At 40.0% G+C, this 24946-nt stretch overlaps 1 protein-coding gene across 1 annotated transcript; it reads left to right on the top strand.

The window, feature by feature from the left end:
- Positions 1–2799: 2799 nt before the first annotated feature.
- On the top strand, positions 2800–24809 carry piwil1 (piwi-like RNA-mediated gene silencing 1). The gene is made up of 21 exons (XM_049579079.1): positions 2800–3090; positions 3786–3876; positions 4710–4812; positions 5061–5189; positions 5319–5533; positions 6404–6525; positions 6684–6764; positions 11453–11650; positions 11780–11888; positions 13807–13933; positions 15649–15766; positions 18991–19105; positions 19195–19382; positions 19902–19974; positions 20203–20403; positions 21542–21645; positions 21809–21879; positions 21987–22140; positions 22323–22448; positions 22530–22677; positions 24295–24809. The coding sequence occupies exons 2-21, from the start codon at positions 3808–3810 to the stop codon at positions 24409–24411; spliced, it is 2568 nt and encodes an 855-aa protein (XP_049435036.1). The 5' UTR covers positions 2800–3090; positions 3786–3807; the 3' UTR covers positions 24412–24809.
- The last annotated feature ends 137 nt before the right edge of the window (positions 24810–24946 follow it).

Here is a 24946-nt window from a genome sequence, read left to right as displayed (position 1 = left end):
TTTTTTATTTCATCTGTATCAAGCACAAATTAATGGCTTTTTAATTATTTAGGGCAACAAACGCTTTGATCTATAAATGCAGGAGAAACTTCAATGTTTTGGGGAAGAAAACCATCTCTTATGGCATTTTTCATTCAGAATCTGCTTGTTAATGAAGCTTCTGGAAGTGAACCTCAGTGATGTGACAAAACCAACTATGTACCATCGCTAACAAAGCTGGAAACTATTGTGGCCATTTCTGTCCCCATTATAAACAATGCCAGTTAGCTTTAAATTGAACACACTGTATGCTTGGTCTGTCTGCTTATTCTGCATGCATGGGCTTAGAAACCCATGGTGCAAGTGTGTGCATGTGTTTGTGTGTGTGATGCAGTGCCTGCGTCTTTTTAAGGGGGAACACACTGATGCAGAGCAGATTAGGTTCCACGGCAGGAGAGCGAATAATCTAATTTTCCTAACCCGCTTACTGATATCATGGCACGGTAGATCCTTATTATTCCGAATCCTCTCTTGCTCTGGTTTTGCAATCAGGAGTTCAAGCTTAATGGGACCACTGTGATTTATGTAGAAAGGAAGCTTTGATCCTGTTTTGTTTTTAGGGTTTGACACAGGAAGTGAGGCTGAATGCTATGAATATCATACAAATACCATACAGTCTATGACAAATACTAACTATCGATAAAGAAGCATGTTCCTGACAGAGATGGTGATGGTGACGTCCTCGGTTGTGATGATAATAACGTCGGAAATAAGGCGGTGTATTTTGTGAAATGCAGCCAGTTTGATATACTAACTGTGTTGCATGTTTCCTTTCATCAGCTTTGGGCCGTAGTATCTCACAGAGCATGATTAGCGTAAGCGTGGAATCCACACTGCTGGGGGCTGCAGGGCGAGCTTGAAGCCTGAAGCGCATTCATCAACGTCCCTGGCAGGGTGCACCTTTCTCAGCCTCACACTGCTCAGCTTGTAGCCCACTCCCTGGCCACGTTTTCGTCTTTCTCTTTCATTCGGACTCTTTTTCAATAGCCTTTGTTGTTTTTCAAAAACAAAAAAAAGAAAAAAAAAGAAAAAAAAACATCTATTTTTTAATCAAAGCTTTTAAGGTACTGGCACGTTTGTGTCAGGCTCATATTGTTGACAACATGACTATGTATTACTATGTGTGTATAATGTGGAATTGAACCTGTAATTGTTCAGATGCTGATATTCACATACACCCCAGTGAATCTCTGTCTTACGTGGCTCTCAGTGTGACATTCCTTTTTTTATGCCACAATCAGGCTTGATGACACTGATGTCCCTGCCTTTTTCTTCATCTCCCCTCAGTCTTCTTCCAGCAGGTAAACAGTGACTGAAGCAGAGTCCTCCCAGACTGGTCCCTCAGGTCTGAATCTGTAATCACTCTTAGATCTCAGACATGAAAGACTTGCGTACATCTTCCTAAAAATGCCCTCTGAGGTGCCAAGTTCAGTTTCAAATGGTAGAATGTGGAGAAGAGAGGGAAAGTTTGGGAAGAAATAATAGCTTGTGATCAGGTGCCTCTTAAAAGAAGTGCATAGGAGGACTTTTTTTTTTTTTTACTTTGTAAAAGCATTCTTAACACTTACATTCTGAATCATTCATTTTTCATCATGGTCATGAGTTAAACTTGATGAGAAAAGGAATAGCAGCTCCATACACAAGGCCCTCTTAGGCTTAAAGAAAGCCCTCATGTCGTAATTGTATAAATCATGAGCATCTCAATACTTCATTCATTAATACAGTCAATCAATTTTGGTCTGTCGGTCAATAGGCCTACTTTGGAAAAAAAATCATGGGCATACTTATTTTCATTCATACCCTCAGCATGAATCCATTTAGCCCTTACTTACAGGCCTACATGCCTCCTTAAGGCTTACTCAACATTTACAGTATACACAGCAGGTTACTCAGCCTTTGCTTAATTTTTCATTAAGTCTTTACTATTAATTTTTCACATCAGCTAGAGAGAAAGGGGTAAAGAGAGAGAATGACATGCATCAAAGGGCCACAAGTTGGAATCAAACCCAAGCCCAGAACCCAGAGAGAACTCTACGTGGGGTGCACACAAGTTATGAAGTATACATATACTGAACCATTGAATGTCAAAGTGACATGTTGATGTCACTGGTAAATAATGGTCAGTTTTCATGCTATTATTGTGGTTCAGACTGAGCTGTTGCCTAAACAAGCTCAACTGGACATTTGTCTGTTTCATTGCTGATTTAAAAATCACAGTCATAGTCAGAGCTCTGAGTTTATACAGGGACTGAGTGAAGCAGGTGCTGGAAACCCTCACAGCCGAAGTCTGCAGATTTACTGTACGAGCTTTGCTGACATCTAGTGTTCACTTTTGAGATTGCACTGTTAAAAATTCCACATCTTTCAGAAAGACACCAATATGAGGTTTATTATTGCTAAACTTACGTGTGTGGATAAAACTAAGAAAAAAAAGTTCTGTCTGCTTTTTTGGTACTCCTTCCAGAACTTCTTGGTGTGAGAATGATGCCAGAAAGGGTGTAAATGAATGTCCATTACAGAAAGAGCAGTTTGTGTTGATGCCTTTTTTTTTGTATTTCTGCATGTAATGTTTGGCAGGGTAATATTTATGAATAATTTTGACGGACACCTCCTTAACCTTATTCACAACTAGGTATTTATGAAGAACTATCCAAACCTTCTTCACCGTGCCTTTTGAGGGCGGAGCTAAGACCGCGTGGCAGAGACGCAAGTGCGGGGAACGTGGACGCAAGACACGTATGGGATGAACTCAAGGTTAAACGGATCACTGCGCTTAAAAAAGTAGTTCACAGGGATTTCTGATAACTGATTTTTAGCAACCCTCCAATAACAGCTTTATTAGATTAATTCTGAACAAATTAACTTTTATAAATAGCTACACCTTGTGTAAACTGAAGAAGTATTTGGTTAAAGTCAAAAAAGAAAATATACAAGCGTATTAATTTCCTCAGTGAAAAGTCCTATGACTTAATTGCTCTCTACATCGTGGCAGCACCTGTGGTGAGGTTTTTGTCGTTGAGAAGAAGAGTTTTAAAGAAATTTTCTTCACAAGTAAGTATTCATATGTCTGAATTAAAATTGATACAGCATACGCTGCTACTGGCAAGATTTTTTTATGCGAGTCTGATTTCTTCACCAAGTTTAGATTTAATGCTAATCGACATTAATTGTATGCCACCTCCAGCCATCATGCTCATGACAATCTTACCTGCTAACTAAGCTAACCATTATTGCTAATCGGTTTACTAACATGGGACTGTAACCTAATGTTAAGTATCACCGATATTACTAAATTGGCTAACTCTAAATTAGTATAATTTAATATATATTAGCCATATCCTGCTAAAGGGGAAAAAATGTTTGGGCCGTAACCTTTGTTAGCATGCTATCGTTAGCTAGCTAATGTCGTTAGCCTAGCTGGTTGCTAGGCTGGTTGGTTAGGTAGTTGCGCAGTTGGCCCACCTTAATTAGCGGGCGCCATCCCGTCTGTGAGATGAAAGCATTTAACTTTATGTGTAACTTTAAGATTTAGTAAGTTTTTATATTAATTATGATACTAAATTATTGTGATGGCTAAGTGTTTGTAGAAAGATTAGTAACGGTAATTAATTAGGGTATTTTTAGACTTTCAACTCTTGTTGAAATCACCATTTAGGCTTGTCAGAAAATCTTTTTCCAACGTCTTTGTTTAAGTTAGTTGTTTGCTCATAATTTTGCATTAATGACAGGGTATTCTTTTTAAACAGCTGCCTCATTTGAGACTGGAAAATGACTGGCCGGGCACGAGCTAGATCAAGAGGCAGAGCACGTGGTCAAGAGACCGCTGCACCTGGAGCGGTAAGAGCAGTACTTACTGTAATCACTGGATAATTTTACATAACAATTAATGTTAACCTTTTTACCTTAACGTAAACCTTGTGTTACTCATGATTACTTAGGAACATGGTCAGATCTACCTTTTTCAATTATCATTACTAATACAATGCTGCTTGTGTACCTTTAGTGGCATCTGTTCACAGGGTTCCCATGGTCATGGAAAACCCCAAAAAGTCCTTGAGTTTAAATTTTTCAGGCCTGGATAAGAATGGAATTAGAAAAAAAACCTTTTAAGGGTCATGGAATTTTGTGGTGTGTAATGAAATTGTTACAGGAATCTTTCATGGATAACCTTCCAGGTAATGTGACAGAACGGCAGATTTATTACGTGCATTATTGATATGTGATAGTATGTTGTTTATCATCACATAACGTCATGTTTATTCATTTTCTTCCTGTGGTCTGTCTCTCCCTTCATGTATGTCCACTAGCTGAAATTATGTTTCAGTAGAGTTTTGCTATGGTCTTTGTAAAGTCATGAGAATGTTTTTCTTTTTATTTATTTATTTTCCATGAAATACGTGGGAACCCTGTGTGTAGTTGTGTAGATATTTATGGCTTTATTTGCAAAGGTTTTGACTGTAATTTCAGTTTTGGTGCTCAGCAGTAAAAGGTAACATCAAAGTAATTGTCCCGTTTACTGATGATGATTTGTAGACCTTACTGTTCCCATTTGAGGTATTCTAACAGGAGAAATGGTCTCCATGCTGACAATTGAATATTGGTATGTTTGATGTAGTTTGAACAGTGTGCCTGACAATACATATAAAAGTTACTGGCTGTCTTTCTTGAAGAGCAAGGTTCGAGAGCCTGCACCAGTGGCACCTCCACCTACTGAGTCAGAGTTGGTTGGAAGAGGGAGGCAGAAAGTTGCTCCCAGACCCTTTCCAGCAGAAGGTACAGTCAAACACAAAGTGATGTTGCATTTCTTTATTAAGTTAATGGATTTTGGTTATTTTTACTTTTGAAAGTCTACATGGAAATATGATTAATATCTATACATCATATGTAAAAACATATCATACAGGACTATGAAGTGTCCAAACTATTTTTGTTCTCATACAATGTATTATATTTTTTAAGTTTGAATGTTGCATGGCAGTGAACACACACTGGTCCTGACTGTCTCAGTTTGTTTTTATTAGCTGAACTACAGATTTCAGCTGGATTTCAGCAGGTGAAGCTGGGAGAAAGAGGTGGACGCCGCCGAGATTTTCACGATGCAGGGATTAACACCAGGCAGGCTATGGAGCATGTTAAAGAATCAAAGTCTGGTCAGTCATTATGAAATTAATGAAATTTCATAAAAGTAATGAACACTAACATATGCAGCAAATGTACACCTTATAATTTGTCCAGAGGATGATATATTACTCCCTAAAATTGTGTTTGTACTTTTTCAGGAACATCTGGTTCTGCTATTCAGTTGAGGGCAAACTACTTCCGCATCCTGTCCCGCCCTCAGTGGGTGCTGTATCAGTACCATGTGGACTTCAAACCACCAATGGAGGCTCGTCGCCTGAGATCTGCCCTCCTCTTTCAGCATGAGGAAACACTTGGCTCAGCATGGAGTTTTGATGGGGCTGTGCTTTTTTTGCCTCACAGGTTGCACAGCAAGGTAAACTAAAACTTAAAATATTGAACAAGACACAACTGTTTCTTAACACCTGTTAAAGGAGCACTTCACCCACGAAATGACCATTTATATATCAAATATTTATGCCATGTTACCTGAAATTCCCTTTCTGACTGGGACTTAAAGTGAAAGCATAGATAAGATTCACTTTAAGTCCTGGTTAGAATGAGCTGAGGCAAAGTAATGCAACATGTATGGGAAGCACTGAGAACATGACTGAATATGCAAAACTTGGATTATACTGTAAGAGTTTATGTGGGAGTTCGTAAACAGATGTTTTTATATGGGTTTGCTGTTGTCAAACATTGTCCCCAGTAACTTAAATTCATGAGAAATATTCATCTTTTTTGGATTCTCTGTTCACCATGAAAGTATGCAAGAAAGAAACAGTTTTATTCACGAATTCAATGTAATGACGCCATGAGTTAAGAGATATACAAACGGTCATTTTACAATGAAGTATTCCTTTAAGAATAAGGAATTTAAGAAAGAATAAACATGGCTCATCACACTGTTGGATTCACTTGAGTCCACATGTCCAAGAGGTTGCACCCCACTAGGCTAAAGTTAACACTGAAAGCTGATATTGCTGTACAGGGAGGATCAGTGTAACTTGAAAATTATCACATTGTCAGGCTGTGGACATAAGCGTGAGCAAATAGCCTTTTGACATTGTCCAAAATTGGGGTATTTTGCAGAGCCTTCCCCCTTTGCAAAAATATTACTACGTTGGTTCTATGGCAACTTCTTTGGGATGGAAGGCTTGATTCGTAAATTATTAAACCTGGCTTCCTTATGACAAAAAACCCCATTGTTTTCCTTCCTAACTTCATTGTCTTAACTTGTGTGTAGGAGACTGTCCTCCACAGCGAGACCAGGCATGGAGAAAAGGTTCAGATAACCGTCACCCTAACAAATGAACTGCCACCCACATCACCAGCGTGCCTTCAGTTTTACAACATCATATTCAGAAGGTAAAACATCGTCTTTAAAAAAAAAAAAAAAAGTATTGTATGGATGGAAATTATTAATGCATCTGCCAATTTACCACTTGGATAACAGTACACCACAGCATTTTGGATCTTGGGAAACTTCCAAATGTCTCATTGCTGGTATTATTCCATTTTCTCAGGATCTTGAGAATTCTCAACATGCAGCAGATTGGACGCAACTACTACAACCCCAAGGATCCACTCAACATCCCACAGCACAAGTATATTTATTAGTCTCCCAATATTTTTTTAATTATACAGCTGTATCTTGCTCAAAGTATGTATTAAGATTTATGGTGTATTTTTAAGATGTGATCCTTCATGAGGGTGTAAAATAACCAGGGGTCTGCAGGTCTGTGTAAAGTCTTACACGTCTTAAATTTTATGAATATTAGGCCATAAAAGTCATAAATTGTTTAAAATTTGAATTTGGGAGGTCTCGATTGCCACGAGTATTTTATTTAAGTACATTTATCCATCTATTAATTTCTTTTTTTTTTGTTAAAATGAGTCAAGCTCTTCTGCGTGATACGCATTTCTGACTGTACAAATCTTTAAACTTACCACTGAATCTAATATTGTCTATTTATACTTGCACAAGGGCTGTCAAAATTGCTCAAAAATGACGTTCCAATATTCCTTCTAAAAATAACTCATAGGTTCGAACCATTCAATTTTTTTTTTCCCCACATTATGTCCACAAGAGGGCAAACTAATACAAGGAAACATACTTGTATATGTATTAATTCAAGGAAACATAACTACTTGTAGGTATTTTTCTTTCAACATAAACGTCTTTGAAAACATTTACGTACCTACACATTAAAACACATAAAACAATTATCTATAACATTACGTTATAAACGACCGCGGACCTCTCGCTTGCCCCGCCTCTCTGATCCGTCAGGCCACACCGAATGGCCTCCAGCGCAGAGAAGCGAAGCCAGTTTCCTTTCGGCGCCCATGTTAACCGATTGTGTCATAAACACCGCGCAGCTCCGTGGCCGCAAGCGAATGTGTCAAGCCGGGTGACGGAGACAACAGCTGGGAGCAGAACCGCTTGTCGACCAGCGTGGAGAAATGCGCATCTGATGTGAACGGAAGTGCTCCGGCTTGTGCTAGAATTTCTGTGCAATTTTCGAATTGAATTTCACTCGCAAGGAGGACAGCTGCGGTGTTTTGTCGTCCGTCCGTCCCCCCCCAAATTTAAATTCAAATTTAGAATATTCGTTGTATATTCGTTGAATATTCGTTATTATTAATATACCTTTTATTTTTTTGATATTATTATTATTATTATTATTATTATTATTAAAGAGTTATCCCAGGATTTAAAGTAGGGCTGGGCAATATGGATGATTAAAAATGATCAATAGCACATCACTATTGTACTTGGTACTTGTAGTCTAGTCTGTCGTGGGACGGTGAGACGGTGCCTGGGTGTTTTTTGTAAAAATGCAGCATGACAATATAAACACTTCATACATCAGGTGTTATGCGGACCTGCCAGTGCGCATTCAACAACTGTCACTGTTTTTCTCTGTTAGTGGAGACTTCACCCTGCAGTGTACTTTATACACTTTACTGATATACCAGAGAATTACACAGTAACAATACTTCATAATTTCTCTAACCGTTAACCCTAGGGCTGTAGTCTCCTGATCGACTAGTTGATTTGGTTGCAATGCTCTCATCCGACCAAATTCTCATTAGTCGAATAATCGCCGTATTACTTTCATAAGGAGAAAAGTGCTACATCAATAGCTTTCCAGGATTAATCCCTTTTTTCCTGCGGTGGGGGGGGCAGGCTAAGTTATCTGTGAAAATGGGGGTGTTTTCAAAGCACCCCCTTTGTTGACAGAAAGTTGGACTCGCCCACCCTCACGCACAGCGTCGCAGTGACGCAGACCACCTTTCAGTTTCTGTGTATCAACACCATTTCCCTCAGTGGAAACGGAACTTGTATTTACTTTTATTTTACAGACAAGAAACAATAAATTAGGCTGGCGCTAATAACGTTAGCATGTTGTATTTGCTTGGAAAACATGTTCAGTATAAGACAATTGTTGTACTGGAGCCACATTGAGTGCCGTTACCATTGTTACATGTTGCTGTTGTCCCTGGTTTTATGAGAAGAGGAAAAGATCGCTAGACACTAGGCTAATTTATACAATGTAAAACGCTGTGGACTTGTGCTAATAACGTTAGCATGCTGTATTGGTTGGGGAAATGTATCCAGATAAAGACAAGTGTTTGTCAGTTCTGCGATTTATAGTGAAGCCAATTTGCGTACTTGTGTTTGAAACTGTCTCTATTAAGCCATATTTAATGTGTCAGGACTGTTTTTCTTTTGTTGTGTTCACAATAGTGATGTCAGGTTGATTTGGTTCAGTGAGGGCTATGGAATATTAAATCCATATGTTCACACAACATCTTAGCCTTTCTTACACCCGCGTGTACATAAACTACAGGTTATACACTGCTTTTTTCTTTTATCAGTTATTGTAGCGGTTATTGGTCATGAGAAGCAGGTAATTTTAATATCTTTATCGGTTGAAAAAAAAAGCCATATTGATGCATCCCTAATGATCAAGTGTTCACCAAGCATTCGCCAAATAGCATTAGATTTCACAGATCGGAGGTAGATTAAAAATAATAGTCAACAATAGACATATATTAATTCTGGTAAGCAGCATGTCAAACGATCTGCACAGACTGTTTAAAACATTTTGTAAGCGTTTTAGCTGACGGTATCAACAAAAGAAAAATCTCAACAATATTTTTGTACAAGTTTTAAATGCACAGGATGTAATTTCTGCCGTTCTCAATCAAAACTGTAAAAGATACACTTTGATGTTGATGAAAATCTGTCTGACACGACTCACAGAAATCGTGTTCATGGACAAGTAAAGATATTAAACCTAAGTTTATGCCATATCATTATAATAACAGGCAGTTAGTCAGTCATCTAAACTTGAAAACGTAATGTTAGCATCAGAGAAGTTAACTGTACAGCTACTGTAGCTAATGTTACATGGCGAATTCAATCGTGGGGAAGCCCAGCACTGTGATCGTGGTCAAAATGATCATATTGAAAATAACTGAGCGTATTGAACGTAACGTTATAATGTTAGCGTGCGCATTAGATCGGTGACTGGTCTTCTATGACAACTATGGTTTAACTGGCATTTAAGGTGCATTACTGCCCCCTCTGCAGGTGTATAGGTGATTTAATGATATTAAAAATGTATCAAACACTTATCGCGCTTGAGGAAAATATCTAATTATCATTTTATTGTCCTGCCCTAGTTTAAAGGCTAAAATTATGATCTCAGTAGACAATAGGGCTGTCAACGAATATTCTAAATTCGAATTTGAAAAAAAAAAAAAAAAAAGGACCTTCGAATGTGAAAATTAATATTCGATTGTGGAGGGAAGAAAAACACCACAGCAGCTGTCCTCTTTGCGAGTGGGTGTTGGCCTGGACTAGGGTTGGGTCGGAATGAGAAAAAAAAAAATGGTCCGGTTTTTGAAAAAAAATGGCATCAAGTCAGTAATACCGGATTTTCGCCACTTGGGGCGCAGTTGACTCATTTAAAATAAAAAACGACCTTAGGACAACAGAGTGACAGTAACAAGTTCTTTTATTCCTTACAAGTAAATTTTGCAGCTTACTCGATCAGTGCAAACAAGGGTTGCCTCCTTTGTCTGGCTCAAAGCCAAAGTGTTGCCAGAGTGGTGCGTTCTTTGATTTCGAGACTAAATTGTCCGCCAGAGACTAAATTTCGAGACTAAATTGTCCGCCATTATTGACTCCTCGTCACTATTAAACAAACTCCAGGCTACAGTAGAGGTGCATGCGCACTCGCACCTCCTAGCTCAGTCCCTGCCCACCCCCCTCTCTCTCCTGCTTGCTGTGCGCTTGGTGAAGAGGCAGACACAGGCGCTCACAGACTCAGGCATACTATAAGCGGAGCGGACTCCGTGTAAAAATGTCCGTGAAAAATCCCTGTGATGTGAAAAATACATGCCGAACAGTCTTTTGTGGGACACTGTTGCGCGGAGAGGAGTCCGCACAGTTGTGCTTTGCACGCACAGGGCTTGTGGACGTCAACTTTTACCAGGCGGACCTCCGCGGCGTCCGCTCCGCGTACGTTCTGCGCGAGTATGCGGTCCGGTCGGTCTCAAAAAATAAAACCCGGTCCAAGACGGAGTACCGGACCAAATTGGTATTACCGAGAACAGACCCAACCCTAGCCTGGGCCGCTGCACTGAACGCACTGCTTGACACATTCGCTCGCGGCTTGCGCAGAAAATAGACCAGACGGCGAAACGATCGCTGCAGGGCGCGAGCCAGCCACGGTGTGGATGACACAATCGGTTAACATGGGTGCCGAAAGGAAACTGGCTTCGCTTCCCGGTGCTTCGAGGCCATTCGCAGCACTTCGTGGGCGGTGTGGCCCTGGCGTGATGGGTCGGGGGGGGGGGCGAGCGAGAGGTCCGCGGTCGTTTATAACGTAATGTTATAGATAATTGTTTTATGTGTTTTAATGTGTAGGTATGTAAATGTTTTCAAAGATGTTTATGTTGAAATAAAAATACCTACAAGTAGTTATGTTTCCTTGTATTAATACATATACAAGCATGTTTTCTTGTATTAGTTTGCCCTCTTGTGGACATAATGCGAAAAGAAAAAAAATTTGAATGGTTCGAACCTGTGAGTTATTTTTAGAAGGAATATTGGAACGTCATTTTTGAGCAATTTTGACAGCCCTAGTAGACAGTTTTCAACCCAGTGAGAAGCTGTAGCGGAGATCAGCTAATGGGCGGTCTTCAGTGATGGGAACTAACCTTTTTTTTTTTAATTAGAATTTGGATGACAAACAGTGACCCTGTCTGTCTGTCCTAGACTGACCATCTGGCCAGGTTATACCACCACCATTTTGCAGTACGAGTCCGCCATTATGCTGTGTACTGACGTGAGCCACAAGGTCCTGCGTAGTGAGACAGTCCTTGACTTCATGGCCAGCTTGAGACCGAAGGTTGGAGAGCATCGCTTCCCTGAGATCTGCACCAAGGAGCTTGTTGGACTGATTGTCCTCACCAAGTAGGAGCCACATTCACACACATTCTTGAATTAAAATGCACACGTCTTGCATTTTTATAATTCTGGGCTTTAGAGTGATGTGTATTGACTATTGGTTATCCTTCTCTTGCTGCCTCTGAATTTTTTTAGGTACAACAACAAAACCTACAGGGTTGACGATATCGCGTGGGATCACACTCCCAAGAACACATTCACCAGGGGAGACAAAGACATTTCCTTCAGGGACTACTACAAGACTGTAGGTGTCATGCACTCAATACAAGTATTGGTGTTAACTAGAACAATAATTAATATCTACTTTTCTGAACTGGCAGATGCAGACTGACACACACACACACTCACTCTCTCTCTCTCTCTCTCTCTCTCTCTTTCTCTCTCTCTAACATAACTTACTCAGTTTGAAGGACTCTGAATAAGGATTGGGCAAAGAAGGAAACAAACGATAGGATTGATTGTTATCAGCTACATGTATTAAAGGGAAATTTCGGTTTATTTCAACCTGTCTCCTATCGTCCTAAATTTGTTTCAAGTGACTAGTGACATAGAAATAATAGTTAGCATGTTAGCCGTTAGCCTAGATACAGCTGGGGCGCATTAGTAGCGTCAGACCAGTTAAAACGTAAGAGAACGGGCAACCTTCAAGTGCAAAGTTAGTCCACTAAACAAGCTTTTTTTTTCCACAAAGACCACCTCATATCATTAGGATAAATGTCAGAGAACATACAGAAAACGACATGTAAACGTGTTGTCTTACCTTACCGGTGTGCTGCCATGTTTGTTTATCATCTAGCTCTGCTTTCCAAAGCGCAGCCGTAATATCGCAAGAACAAGCAGCGATCTCATAGCGTGCCTGAACAAGCAGCAACAGCTGGAAGGATACATTGACGAAGAACTTTGTGAAATTGAAGAACGGAGGAGGAGAGAGAGAGGCGCAACAGGTAGAGGATGAATGGCTGCTGCAAGGCTGCGTAGCTCTGGAGATAGGTGGTGTACCTGTGAGGAATGTAGTGTTGCACGGTATACCGGTACTAAAATAGTACCGCGATACTAGAGTATTCCAAACGGTGCTATACTGCATTTGGAAAATACCGGTACTTTGAAATTGATTCAATTCATTAATTTAGTTAATTTATTTTACTCAATTATGCACACGGATGCCTTTCTTGTTCCTATTGGAGCACAGATTGCAAATTCTGCAGATTCTGCCTCGCAAAGGGAGACAACACGAGACAACACAAACTTGGTGGGACATTTGAGTTACCAAACTGTGACGTCTGTACCAAGGTACTTACCGAACCATGTTTTTTTTGTACTGTTACACCCCTACTATTTATTGTTCTAAAGGTTTGTATCCAAAAGGACTTATCCTTAGAAAAAGTATCGAAATTCATATTAGTATTGGTACCGAAACAAAGATTTTGGTATTGTGACAACACTAGAGGAATACCTCTGTTGCAAGGAATGGGACCGGTTGCAGCCTTATTTTCAAGGTCTGGATGTGACCGAGGACGAGACACCTCCACCTGGAGTAACGTTAGTATCCAGCTGGGCTTTATCTAGAGCTGGCGAGATATATTTCGGCCGCGCTTTGGAAAGCAGAGCTAGAGGGATAAACAAACACGGCAGCACACCGGTAAGGTAAGACAACACGTTTACATGTCATTTTCTGTATGTTCTCTGACATTTATCCTAACGATATGAGGTGGTCTTTGTGGGGGAAAAAAAGCTTGTTTTCAACTTTGCACTTGAAGGTTGCCTGTTCACTTACGTTTTAACATGTGTGACGCTACTAATGCGCCCCGGCTGTATCTAGGCTAACGGCTAACATTCTAACTATTATTTCTATGTCACTAGTCACTTAAAACAAAATTAGGACTATAGGAGACAGGTTGAAATAAACCGAAATTTCCCTTTAAGGCCATTAGAAATGCTACAAGGAAATGAGTGGTTTTTTTTCACAGATTAACTGTCACATTTAGTGACACATTTTGTTTTATAAAAGTTACCAACTGTAGTTCTAACTTTGATGGGGAATACTTGTGAGGAGGTGTAGATGGAATTTCGAGGCTAAATCGATTAAGTGATACCTCTTAATAACTTTATTCATGGACTTCTACTCTGGTCCGCATCTAAACATTCATACTCTTCGTTTTCAGCAATATAGCTTGGATATCAGTGATTTGAACCAGCCACTGCTGATCAGCCACGTGAAGAAGGTGGGTCCTGTTGGAGGTCCTCCTCCTGGCCCAGCCATGCTCATCCCAGAGCTGTGCTACCTTACAGGTATGTGGTTCTCCAGTGTGAGACTGCTGATTCAAACTAAACACAACATTTTAGACATTTATTGCATCACCTATAGCCAGGGTCTTCAACACGGGATCGGTTACCCCTAAGGGGTCCTTACAGTTACTGCAGGCTGTGTTGCACTTACTGTCGATAACAGCGAGGAAAACTAGTGAGCTAAAATTGACCTACTATTAAAACATATTGGCTAAGTAGCTGTATTATTATTCCAAGTGTACAGACATTCTTGTGCGGCATAATGGATCATTTTGTAATTTTTTGAGCAAGAGACTCTTGACACACCTTGCACCTCAGAAACCACCAGTGAAAGTGTAGTGGGTGCCATGCTATAGCTGCATCTGACTGAGCAGCTAAATGCAAGCGCAAATGAGACCAGACAAATAAATACTTGATTATTTTAATTGCAACTTGAGTTTTCTTAAATGTCAATAGTATGGGATCCATGGTCCATCTGTTTATGAGCTAAGGGGTCCTTGACCTGAAAAACATTGAAGATCCCTGACCTATAGCAGTATAATATAGATGTATATTATAAGGAGGTCGTTTTACTGAAACTAAACCCACTTTTATTAGGGGTGCACCGAATATGTTTGGCCGAATATTGCAAAAAAACACACATTCAGTGGAATAAGTGAAAAGCGAGGCCGAATAATAGCAGCGTGTTTTGATAACGCAATCAAACAGCGTGCGGTGACAGGCGGAGTAAAATGTCGGCAGTGTGGCGATATTTTACTCTGTCTATCACCGCACTCGCATTTGCGACTAAAAATAGTTTTGTCCGGGCAAAATAAATCATTCAGCACGTTGTGTGAGTACAGATTTCAACCAGCAACAGAAACGAAACGGCAAATCCCGCTGGTTTTGGGTTGAACAGGGGTCACAGACACGGACAGGAATACGTATTCCTGTCAAATACGGTGGCGCATGGTAACGGCTTACCGGCAACGGAGAAGTCCGGCTCCAGGTAAATAACTTGTTGTCATGACTGCCCAAAAGTACCTGAACAGCCGAGCCATGGCGCCACACAGTATGTGGCGTATCAGAGGAGAAACGAGCCGTTCACATTGCTCTCTTTGTGGCAGGTAACAGCCCACAAACCTCACTGCACTTTAGGGACTGTTCTTTACTTATGAAGGGACTGTTCTTTACTTGTCAGGGGAGGAGGGTGGCTGGTTGATTTTTATTTCATTTATTTATTTTGTTTTGATCCCCCCTATGTTAATCACTTATTGATGCTGTTTTTAAAGTATGAATAAGTCAATAAGTAATTTATTCCATTGAAATATCATTGATGTATCATAGAAAAGTGATTTATCTTTTTATAAATGACAAAAGGCACATCTGCCTCATTTTTGCTGTGGTATCCTGATACTACTCAGAACCATGATATATTCACTGGTATTGTACAGTGGGATCCAATTTTGATACCGTGACAACACTAATCTGGAGAGGGTTCATCTGCAAAAACTAATGAAAAACTAAAAAACGGTACTCGGTATTCGGCCAAGCGTTTAATATTATTCGGCTTCGGCCACAAATTTTCATTTCGGTGCATCCCTGACTTTTAGACAGACTCAAGTCTTTAAGTGGTTATTGGTGACAGCAGTTAATCTGTTCAGATGTCAGCCATGGTGAACTATACCCATTCGGTATAATTTGTCATCTTTTAAATTACCACTCATTGTCTTTCACAGGCTTGACTGACAAGATGCGAGCTGACTTCAACATCATGAAGGACTTGAGCAGCCACACCAGATTGAGCCCAGAGCAGAGGGAGGGACGCCTCACCAGATTTGTCACCAACATACAGAAGTAGGTGATAATCAGTGTGCCACTGAGTTAACCTAGTTATAATATAATAATCGGATATTCGAATATTCGTTTCTATGGGTAGGTATTTGTTATGAAAATTTGGTATTCAATATTCTTTTTTTTTTTTTTTACATGTTTTTTTGGTGCTCAATGTAGTCTTTTTGTTGTTGGTAAATGTAGGTTATCAATAAAAATCAAAACTTTTAAATGGCATTGTTAAAAATGTGAAAATATAGTATAGCCTACCAGCTGAGCTTGTGCACACGGCACGCTTGAGCGTATCTGTCTGAGGCCGTGGATCAATGCCAAGTTTTACCACTTTATCATTATTCCCTCTAACTTGTAGCTGTTTTTTTGTTATCTTTTGAATTTAATATGACTTATGGAACTGTTTTTGTCAACATGTTTTTCCCCCGTTTTGTACAATAAATTATTGTTTAAAGTCACCTCAACGCATCTGTGCCTTCGGATGCCATGACAGTAATAGCCAATAATGTCAAAATATCATTTACAGACTGATTTAACAGACGATCACTGCTGCCCAACCCGCAGGTCCATTTACGGGTCCCGCGGGTTATGGGTCGACCCGCCCATCACTACTCAGCTCAGTCTATAAGGCTGTACGCAACAGTAAGGCTATAGACATTATATTCTTTTCAGGCCAGCAGAACCAGCAGCACATCGGCTCTACAGTGCACGGCACTGCTGATTAACCATTTTATTGCAGCACAGAGTGTCTGCCAGCAACCAATTACTTGTTTCAACGGTTCCAATTTAATCAGAAGACAAATTAATCAGGATGACTAGCCAATGTGAAAATCAAAAGAAAGCATAGCACAAGACCAGCAGGTCCTGTATTCAGAGAGAGAAAAAGGAAGACAGTATAGATACATTTCAATTCAGTTCCCCATCAGAAAGGACTGGTTGACTGCAAGGCAAAGTGGTAAATAATTCTGAAAGTAACATAAACTTGAATCAATATATGTAATTATATTTTTTGTTTTCCTGTTTGTCCTGTCCACAGCAGTACATTGTTTAGTTTCAGTGACAGTACTCCTGTCTGCTTCTCCAAATGGGGGATGCCCAGAATGCCCTCTACTGTAGATAACACACTGATTACAGATAAGTAACTCATGCAACCCCAATTTAAAAAATCAAAACTATCCCAGGGTTCAACGCTAAGGTGTTTTTTTTCACTTGCCCGGTCAGGCAAGTTGGTCAGAGATCTACTTGCCCAAAGTCAGTTTTTACTTGCCCTATAAAAATTGTTTAATTTAAGCGGCTATCAAATAACAAAGACTGCAGTTATTTTTATGTTATGTAATCTTTATTCACACCGTATTTATTAATTAAAACAACATATGTCATGTATTGTAGCTTAATTCCTACACAAAAATGACAGTGTCAGGGCTTAAAGTGAAAAATTTGTCAATCATTCTCCATCTATAATTTTGGGCCCTACTTGAGCCATGCCCACCTCTATTTATTTTTCACCCCTCTTGCCAGTTTTGCTGTATTAACACCGGGTTTAATATATTTTGCTTCCATCTCTCTGCCCTGCTCTACTGTACTTCAACGCTACTTAGCTCTCTCTCTACTCTACCAGTTGACTACCACATCCACCTGTTGCACAAAACGCACATAGCAGTGTTTCCCCTAGGATGGAGTTGTAGCAGCGGAGGTGAAGCACACGCATGAAAAATAATTTTCACATGCGTGAAACATTTTGTATGCTTGCAAAGCACAGCCTGCTGGGATGTTTCTATGTATCTACTGGCACCAGAAGGGCTCTTTAGGACTAAGTACATACAGTACATTTGTGCACAGTAATGAGCAGGTGAAATGTCTGTCTAGCTTACATATGAGGTGTCTCAAGATTGAGGAACATACAATTGTATTGAATATAATAAAGTAAAAAGTCACTTGACATGCTGCTGTTTTGTGCTATGACCTATTTAAGTGCTGGAAGTTATTTACGTGACAACGCCTGAACGCAACATAGGCTCAGCACGAGTGCCATGCTGCCCTGCTGTGCGAGCAACTGTTTGCCTGTGCGTAACAGCAGTCTCTTGATGGTTATTTACACACTGTCCATTTCAATAACTTTGTCAGCTGACAAACTGCACCGGGCTCGGGGTCAGGTTTGGTCAGGAAAATGCGGCCCGAGCCGCTCTAGCGTGCTCACCTGTGTGTGTGGCGGAACTCCGCCGTGCGATACAGAGAGCAGAGGAGAATTCTTAACGTGTGACCATGGTAAAGACAGAAATGACACGATGGCATAACACCATAAATAGTATATTGTTATGTTATTATATGAAGCGTCCGTAATATCATTGGGGGCTGTGGGCAGGACATTGTTACACAACGTGTGCCTGTGACTTCAGGCAGAGAGACAACTGCATCAGAGCAGAAGAGCATGTTTCAAAATACATTTATTTTATCAATTAGTTATTAACTTTTACTATTTTTAGCAACTTGCCCGATCGGGCAAGTGAGTTGTTAGTTTACATGCCTGACCTTGAGTTTTACTTGCCCCGGGCAATCGTTATTGTTGAGCCCTGTATCCCTTTCGCTGACCTGGATCTACATCAACACATGGTAGCGTAAATGTGATTTCAAGGCTTAGATTTTAATTAGTCCTTATTAGCTTCTACTTGAGGGTGCAGAAGCTGTAAAATTCACAAGGGCTATTCGTCAAAGGTTAACAGCTTTGTACTGCACATGTGCTACTGTGGCCATTTCATTCATCTCACAGAATAATTTAGTGTAGCACGTGCAACATAATGACCAGTGTCGCACTGTAGACTAATTAACACACAGATTAAACAGAGTAGCATTACTGTATCTCTTAGTGTTGCTGGAGAACTTGTGAGTGAGTGGGGCGGAGAGTGTTAGACAGGAGAGATGCACACTGGTACATGTAACTTGACCCTATATAAATATAAACGGTGTTGTCTAAATTTCTGTCTTGCTTGAAAATATATCTATCATACATAGTCATATTGCCCAGCCCTAATAACTATATTTGCCTGTTTAGATAATGTCATTTATCTATTTATCTTTCAATCGATCATGAAGGCTCTTTACTGTTTTCACTGGAAAACTTCAACAGCTTGTGTAATTGGTCTCTTCATATGCTTAATTAAGTTAAGTAATTTTCCTGTCAACACTTTCAGCCATCATAATTCCAGGCTTTGATTTAAATGCTAATATTTATTTCACAGGGATAGTGATGCACAGGCAGAGTTGGATAAGTGGGGACTCAACTTTGATAAGCAGCTCCTAAGTCTGACAGGCAGAGTCCTCCCAGCTGAGAGGATTTTCCAGGGACCAAAATCGGTACAATATGTTTGTGGTTATATACATTTAAATTGATTTATTTATGTCAACTTAATTGAGAGATTAACATGATAATTTTTGTCACCTAGTATGAGTACGACCCCTGGGCAGCTGATTGGGCCAAGGAGATGCGTGGAGTGCCAGTGATCAGCTCTCCTCAGCTGAACAGCTGGCTCATCTTTTACACCCATCGTAATGCCAATGAAGCCCAGTCCCTCCTGCAGACCCTCAGCAAAGTCTGTGGTCCACTCGGTATCCGCATTCAAAGAGCGGTCATGTGAGTACTAGCATAGGAACAGTGCAACAAAAAACACCCTAAAGAGTTATTTATGTTGCTCAAGCTGGTGCCTGAAATCCTTGAATTTTAGGCTTTATATTCAGCATCAGAAAAAGTAATTTGTCACTGACAGTCGATAATGAGTGTAAAATACATTTAAATGCACTCAGTTGCCTGTTAAGTACACCTCGCTAAAACTTAGAGGACTCTTAGAGGAGTAAAGAAACATTATTTGCATCCAAAAAGTTAATGCATAATAATTTTGACTTTTTTTTTCTTTCTTTGATAACGCAAATGCATCAATCAATTATCAAATTAGGTACTTAGAATATGTTCACGTGGTTCAGTTTTTTTTTAGATTATTAATTGAAGGTCAATATTTTTCAAAAAAAAAAAAAAATTTAACCCTTGTCAGTTTGCTGTCTAAGTAAATTATGGTTATTGTGTATTTTGGTTCAATTAGCCAGCCCTGTTTGGGTGGTCATGTCAATTAATTATTCTAACTGTCCTTTAATTCAGGATCCAGTATGAGGACCATCAGGAGTCTCTCCTCAGAGCCCTGCAGCAAAATGTTGGAAAACAAACACAGATGGTTAGTGATTGCATATATACTGCAGAAACACAGAAGTAGAGATCACCTTCATAAGTTTCCCTTTTGCTTATTTATTTACTCTGCGCTGTGACATTTCTTGTGAACAATGGATGAACTTAAATGTTTGTATTGTAGCCATGTTTATGTGGCGTGTGTTGTGTTTTGGAAGCACAGTGATGAGCCGTGTCGTCAAAGCAGAATGAGACCTTCCAGTTGTTTCTATGTTAGGTGGTGGTGGTCCTCCCCAGTAACCGGAAGGACAAGTACGACACCGTCAAGAAGTTCCTTTGTGTGGAATGCCCCACTCCCAGCCAGTGTGTGGTTTCCCGTACCCTCAGCCGACCTCAGGCTCTAATGACTGTGGCTACCAAGATCGCTCTGCAGATGGCCTGCAAGATGGGAGGAGAGCTGTGGAGTGTGGAAGTCCCTGTAAGTCACATGGACAAAAATGTGTACATTGAAGAAATTAAAAGTTTAGGTGTGTTGTGGGAAAACAATACCAATGGAACGGGCCATTTAACCAATGGTGACAGGCCGCCACTCCGAATTCTGGTCCCTGAGGCCTGACAGTAAGCTATGGCGAGCCTGTAGTATATAGTAGTAAGTCGTATTTCCCATGCATGTCAGCGATTTTCACCGGGGACGTATGTGAGTAATTCAGGCTGACATTACCTATTTTTCAGCAAACTCCTCTTTAATTTTATTAAAAAGCATGGCATATAGGTCCACAGTAACATTATTGTTATTATTATTATTATTATTATTATTATCATTATTGGGTCTTATAAGAGTGGGCTACAATGAGCTATTAAATCACAGTATCCGCGGTGAGAGGACACGGAATTGTGTGCGCTTTTACGCACGCCGGTCTAGACAATCGTGGATATTTGATGTGGGAAAGAAGTAGCCAGATGTATTACCTGTTTTTAAGCTGCACCAAGATAGGTGGTTCGTCCGTCCGTCTGTAGCACGAGTCATGCGCCACTTCACCGACCCGTGCGTAAAAGCGCAAACAATTCCGTGTCCTCTCACCGCGGATGCTGTGATTTGATGGCCCGCTACTCATTGTAGCCCACTGGCAAACGATCCCCTTAACGAACGCGCCATTTTAATAGTCACAGAGCACGGAGGCTAATGCCCTGTTGCCAAACCCGGTCTCAGACCATTTCTTGTCATATTCATAGTCTATCACAGTTAGTCAACAATTAGTATCACCCCCTCCCCCCTAAAAAAAAAAACAAAAAAACCCCAAAACAAATGTTTTTCGTGTACTAATTTTTCATAACCGTTTATGATCTCTAACGTGTAAACGTGTGTACAGACTCACCCCTAATATGTACCCATATGTTACTTATTGAGCTGTCCATAGGTCTAGGTTATTGAATGTGTACCATAAATGTGTCTGTGTCCAATGCTGAAGGAAGAGGAGACAAAATCAATGCATTCGTTTCTGAGTCCATTCAAAGGTTGGGGTGAACAGACTTTTACAAATGGGAGGTGCCGATGGATCTTGTTTGGGACTGAGCTGGAACGCTGCGCTGCTAACTCGTCCCACCTCTTTGTGCAGCTCAAACAGCTAATGATTGTGGGCATTGACTGCTACCACGACACTCTTGCTGGGAAGAGGTCCATTGGAGCTCTAGTGGCCAGCCTCAACCAGACCATGAGCAGGTTAGTTTTTACATTTTCTTTCCATCCTGTACCTCTGTCTGTAGCCTGAATTAGGTTGTGCTTAACAGCCACACAAGTCTGCTTCACAGTAGTTATTTGGTGACCTCCCAATCTTTGATTCAGTGCCAGTAAGTTGTGTGAAATTTCTGATTTCTTTGTCAAGGTGGTTCTCAATGTGTGTGCTGCAGCACAGAGGCCAGGAAATAATGGATGGACTGAAGAAAGCCCTAAGTGGCAAGCTGCTTTCCGTATTTCTACAAATGCTTTTATTTTAACAAATATATTAATTCTCTATTAGCAATCTTTGGCAGTACTGTCATGACTTTGTATTTGTTTTCCAGCTGCACTGAAAGAATATCTGAAGTTCAACAACTGCCTGCCATCACGCATCATTGTGTACCGAGATGGAGTGGGAGATGGCCAGCTGCACAGCGTGGTCAACTATGAGGTTTCACAGATCATGGACTCAATCAAGTCCATGGGGCAAGACTACATGTAAGTTTTTCTTGTCCAAAGTTTTAAAAGCCCTTTAAAAAAAACCAGCTGCACTTAGAAGCTGTTTGTCACCAACATTGTCGACACATTGGATTGTTACACACTAAAATAACTTGAACAAGACTAAAATTTTACTGTAAATTGCCAGTCTTTGAAGGAGCCTCTCCATCTGCTCTTCATAGGCCCAAGCTGAGTGTGGTGGTGGTAAAGAAGCGCATCATCTCCAGGTTCTTCGCCCTCAGCCATGGCAAGGTGACCAACCCTCCCCCAGGCACCGTCGTTGACACTGATGTCACTCGCCCAGAGTGGTATGTATTTATTAGCTGTTCTGCGTCTCCTTACTTATTTATGTATGTATGTAGTTAACTTTTACAACCATTGTTTGTCAGGTATGACTTCTACATCGTGAGCCAGGCTGTCCGCAGTGGAAGCCTTTCCCCGACCCACTATAACGTTGTGTACGACACCAGTGGACTGAAGCCTGATCACATGCAGCGGCTCACCTACAAGCTGTGCCACATGTACTACAACTGGCAGGTAGGCTGGCGTCATGCGTGCAAAGGCTCCATCTACAGATGACTTTCCATCAAAAATGAAGTATTTGTTTTGTCATAGTCTGTTTTTTTTTTTGTTTTTTTTTTTTAACCGCTTATGCATAAAATTTTTAAAAAAAGATTTTTGCGTTTTTATTTCTTTTAAATTTGCTTCAAATTGTGCGCATTCAGTGGTGCAATGTTTATGTCCAGGGGTTTTATTGTGAAGGGGAAAACAAAATGTGCTGCCATTGTGGGGGCAGCAATACAGTTTTTGCTATCTTAGTTCAGACTACCACACCCCCGTTATTTTTTTACTGTCGTAACTAAAGATGCAACCTATTCTCCTCGGCTAGAGGACAAGACTAGTATTGTCAGGCTCCGATGTTTGTTTTATCTGTACTTTAAAGGTGTTTTCACATATAGTCCTTTTTAAACAAACTGAACTCAATCCTCTTAAAATGGACCAACAGAAAAGGGACTCAGTTCTTTTTGTGTTCACATTGTCAGTTCATTTGAAAGAGGACTCTGTTCTCTTTCTGGTCACACTATATATAATATATATTGACATAGTTTTATTACTTTGACGAGGCACTGCAGGGCGTTTATGAAGCCCCTTGTTTTCAGATGAACTTAAAATTGGAGGGAAACCTTAGTGTCTCTGTGTGCTGTGGACTTTTGTGATTTGATGTATTCTACATTCCACTCTGGAGATGTGCAGTATCTTGGACCACACTACTCCTCGCCCTGCATCCTTCCAAGCGTTACAGGCCGATGTGGTTTAGTCTGTAAATGCAGTGAAACCTTAAAAAAGCCAGTACTTTATCAATACTCCTGTTCAACAAGCACGTGTAAACATGTTGAAAAGGAGTATTTAAATCTGCTCTGCCTTCAGTCTCATCCTCTGCTGCCATCTTGTACACAAGCACAGCGCATTCTCAAGGCTAATGGCATATTGTTATAAACAAGCTAAAACTTTAGCGTCTGTAGTCCAACTCTTAAGCTTAGTTTGTCTCATATCATAAAATTTGGCAAATTCTTGTAAACTTAGCTGCTGGCTGAAACAAACCAGCCCTTCGTCCTCTACCAGCGGTACCTGCAGGTGGTGAATCACATCAGCAGCAGAGGACAGGAGGTTTTCATTCTTTGTAAACATGACTCAGTATTTTTATGTCAGAAATATGATGTTTTATTGGCATTTAAAATTTGTTTCCAGTAAGATATTTAGCTGCTGCTGCTCTAGAAACAAGATGTAGCTGTATTTAAAATATTCAAATCTAGTCCTGTCCTGAAATGATTTTGTAAAAAATATATTTTTTAAAAAGTAATCATTTAATAATGAGAAGTCGTTAATGAACCAAACTAATAAGGAGTATCTAAGAATAGTAATGCCAATAAAATCCTATCAATACCCATTCCTGTTTCTCCTTGAAATTATGAAAAAGGAATAGATGACAGGTTGACTCCTTCATTGCTAGTAGCATACCTTTTGAAGGTAAAATGTTTAATTTACTTTTTATTGTATTACTTTTCATGCATTGATTGGTGCCAATGCCAGGAATAAAAAAAAACCATAAGAAGGAACTGACATGTTGGACTTGATTTTGTCTTTGTGCTTTAGGGGATCATCCGAGTGCCTGCTCCCTGCCAGTACGCCCACAAGTTGGCTTTCCTTGTGGGTCAGAGCATCCACAGGGAGCCCAATATTCAACTGAACAACCTGCTCTTCTACCTGTAAGGATAGAAAGACAAGCAATTTGTTTGGCTCTGACTCTGTTAAGTTTCCTTGTAAAGAACTAGTTGTAAACTTTTATTTTCTTCAGTTGAAATTTTAAGTTTAGCCAAAGCTGAGTTTGTTTGCATCTCTAGCGTCAGATAGCCATGTGTATTGAGTTACGCAGTTCAAGAGGCTCGTATTACATGTTTTAAGTCTAATGATTGAAGACTCATTCAGACGTCAAATGCTAGCATATTTGCTAAAATGAGTAGAAATGCATGATGCCCCCTGTTAAAAATGCACTTGAGTTTTGCACAGTAAAGTAAAATGTCACAAGTAACTTGGATGTGAGACTTAATCCAAGCTGATAATGTCATCATTGTTTTCACTTCAAACTTGCAACCAACTTAAGTTGAATAAAGCTTTTTGTTTTAAATAATAAATAAATGTGTTGTATGTCATTTTGTTTATAGTTAAATCACACATGCAAACATTACAAAATATCAAATTTATTTAGATGTTTTTTTGTTTAGTTTTCTTTTCTTTAGAAAAGATT

This window comes from Epinephelus fuscoguttatus, linkage group LG6, assembly GCF_011397635.1.
Source record: "Epinephelus fuscoguttatus linkage group LG6, E.fuscoguttatus.final_Chr_v1".
In the NCBI taxonomy this organism is placed as follows: Eukaryota; Metazoa; Chordata; class Actinopteri; order Perciformes; family Serranidae; genus Epinephelus; species Epinephelus fuscoguttatus.
The sequence above is the reverse complement of the archived record's forward strand: the minus strand, read 5'-3'. Positions and strand labels throughout refer to the sequence as shown.

What these genes read in the sequence shown, in the direction of transcription:
- piwil1 (XM_049579079.1), top strand. Translation starts at nt 3,808, where the DNA reads ATGACTGGCCGGGCACGAGCTAGATCAAGAGGCAGAGCACGTGGTCAA. An exon ending in TGTGGAGTGTGGAAGTCCCT is followed by an intron (nt 20,404 to 21,541) that starts GTAAGTCACATG and finishes CTCTTTGTGCAG; the next exon opens with CTCAAACAGCTAATGATTGT. An exon ending in ACATGTACTACAACTGGCAG is followed by an intron (nt 22,678 to 24,294) that starts GTAGGCTGGCGT and finishes TTTGTGCTTTAG; the next exon opens with GGGATCATCCGAGTGCCTGC.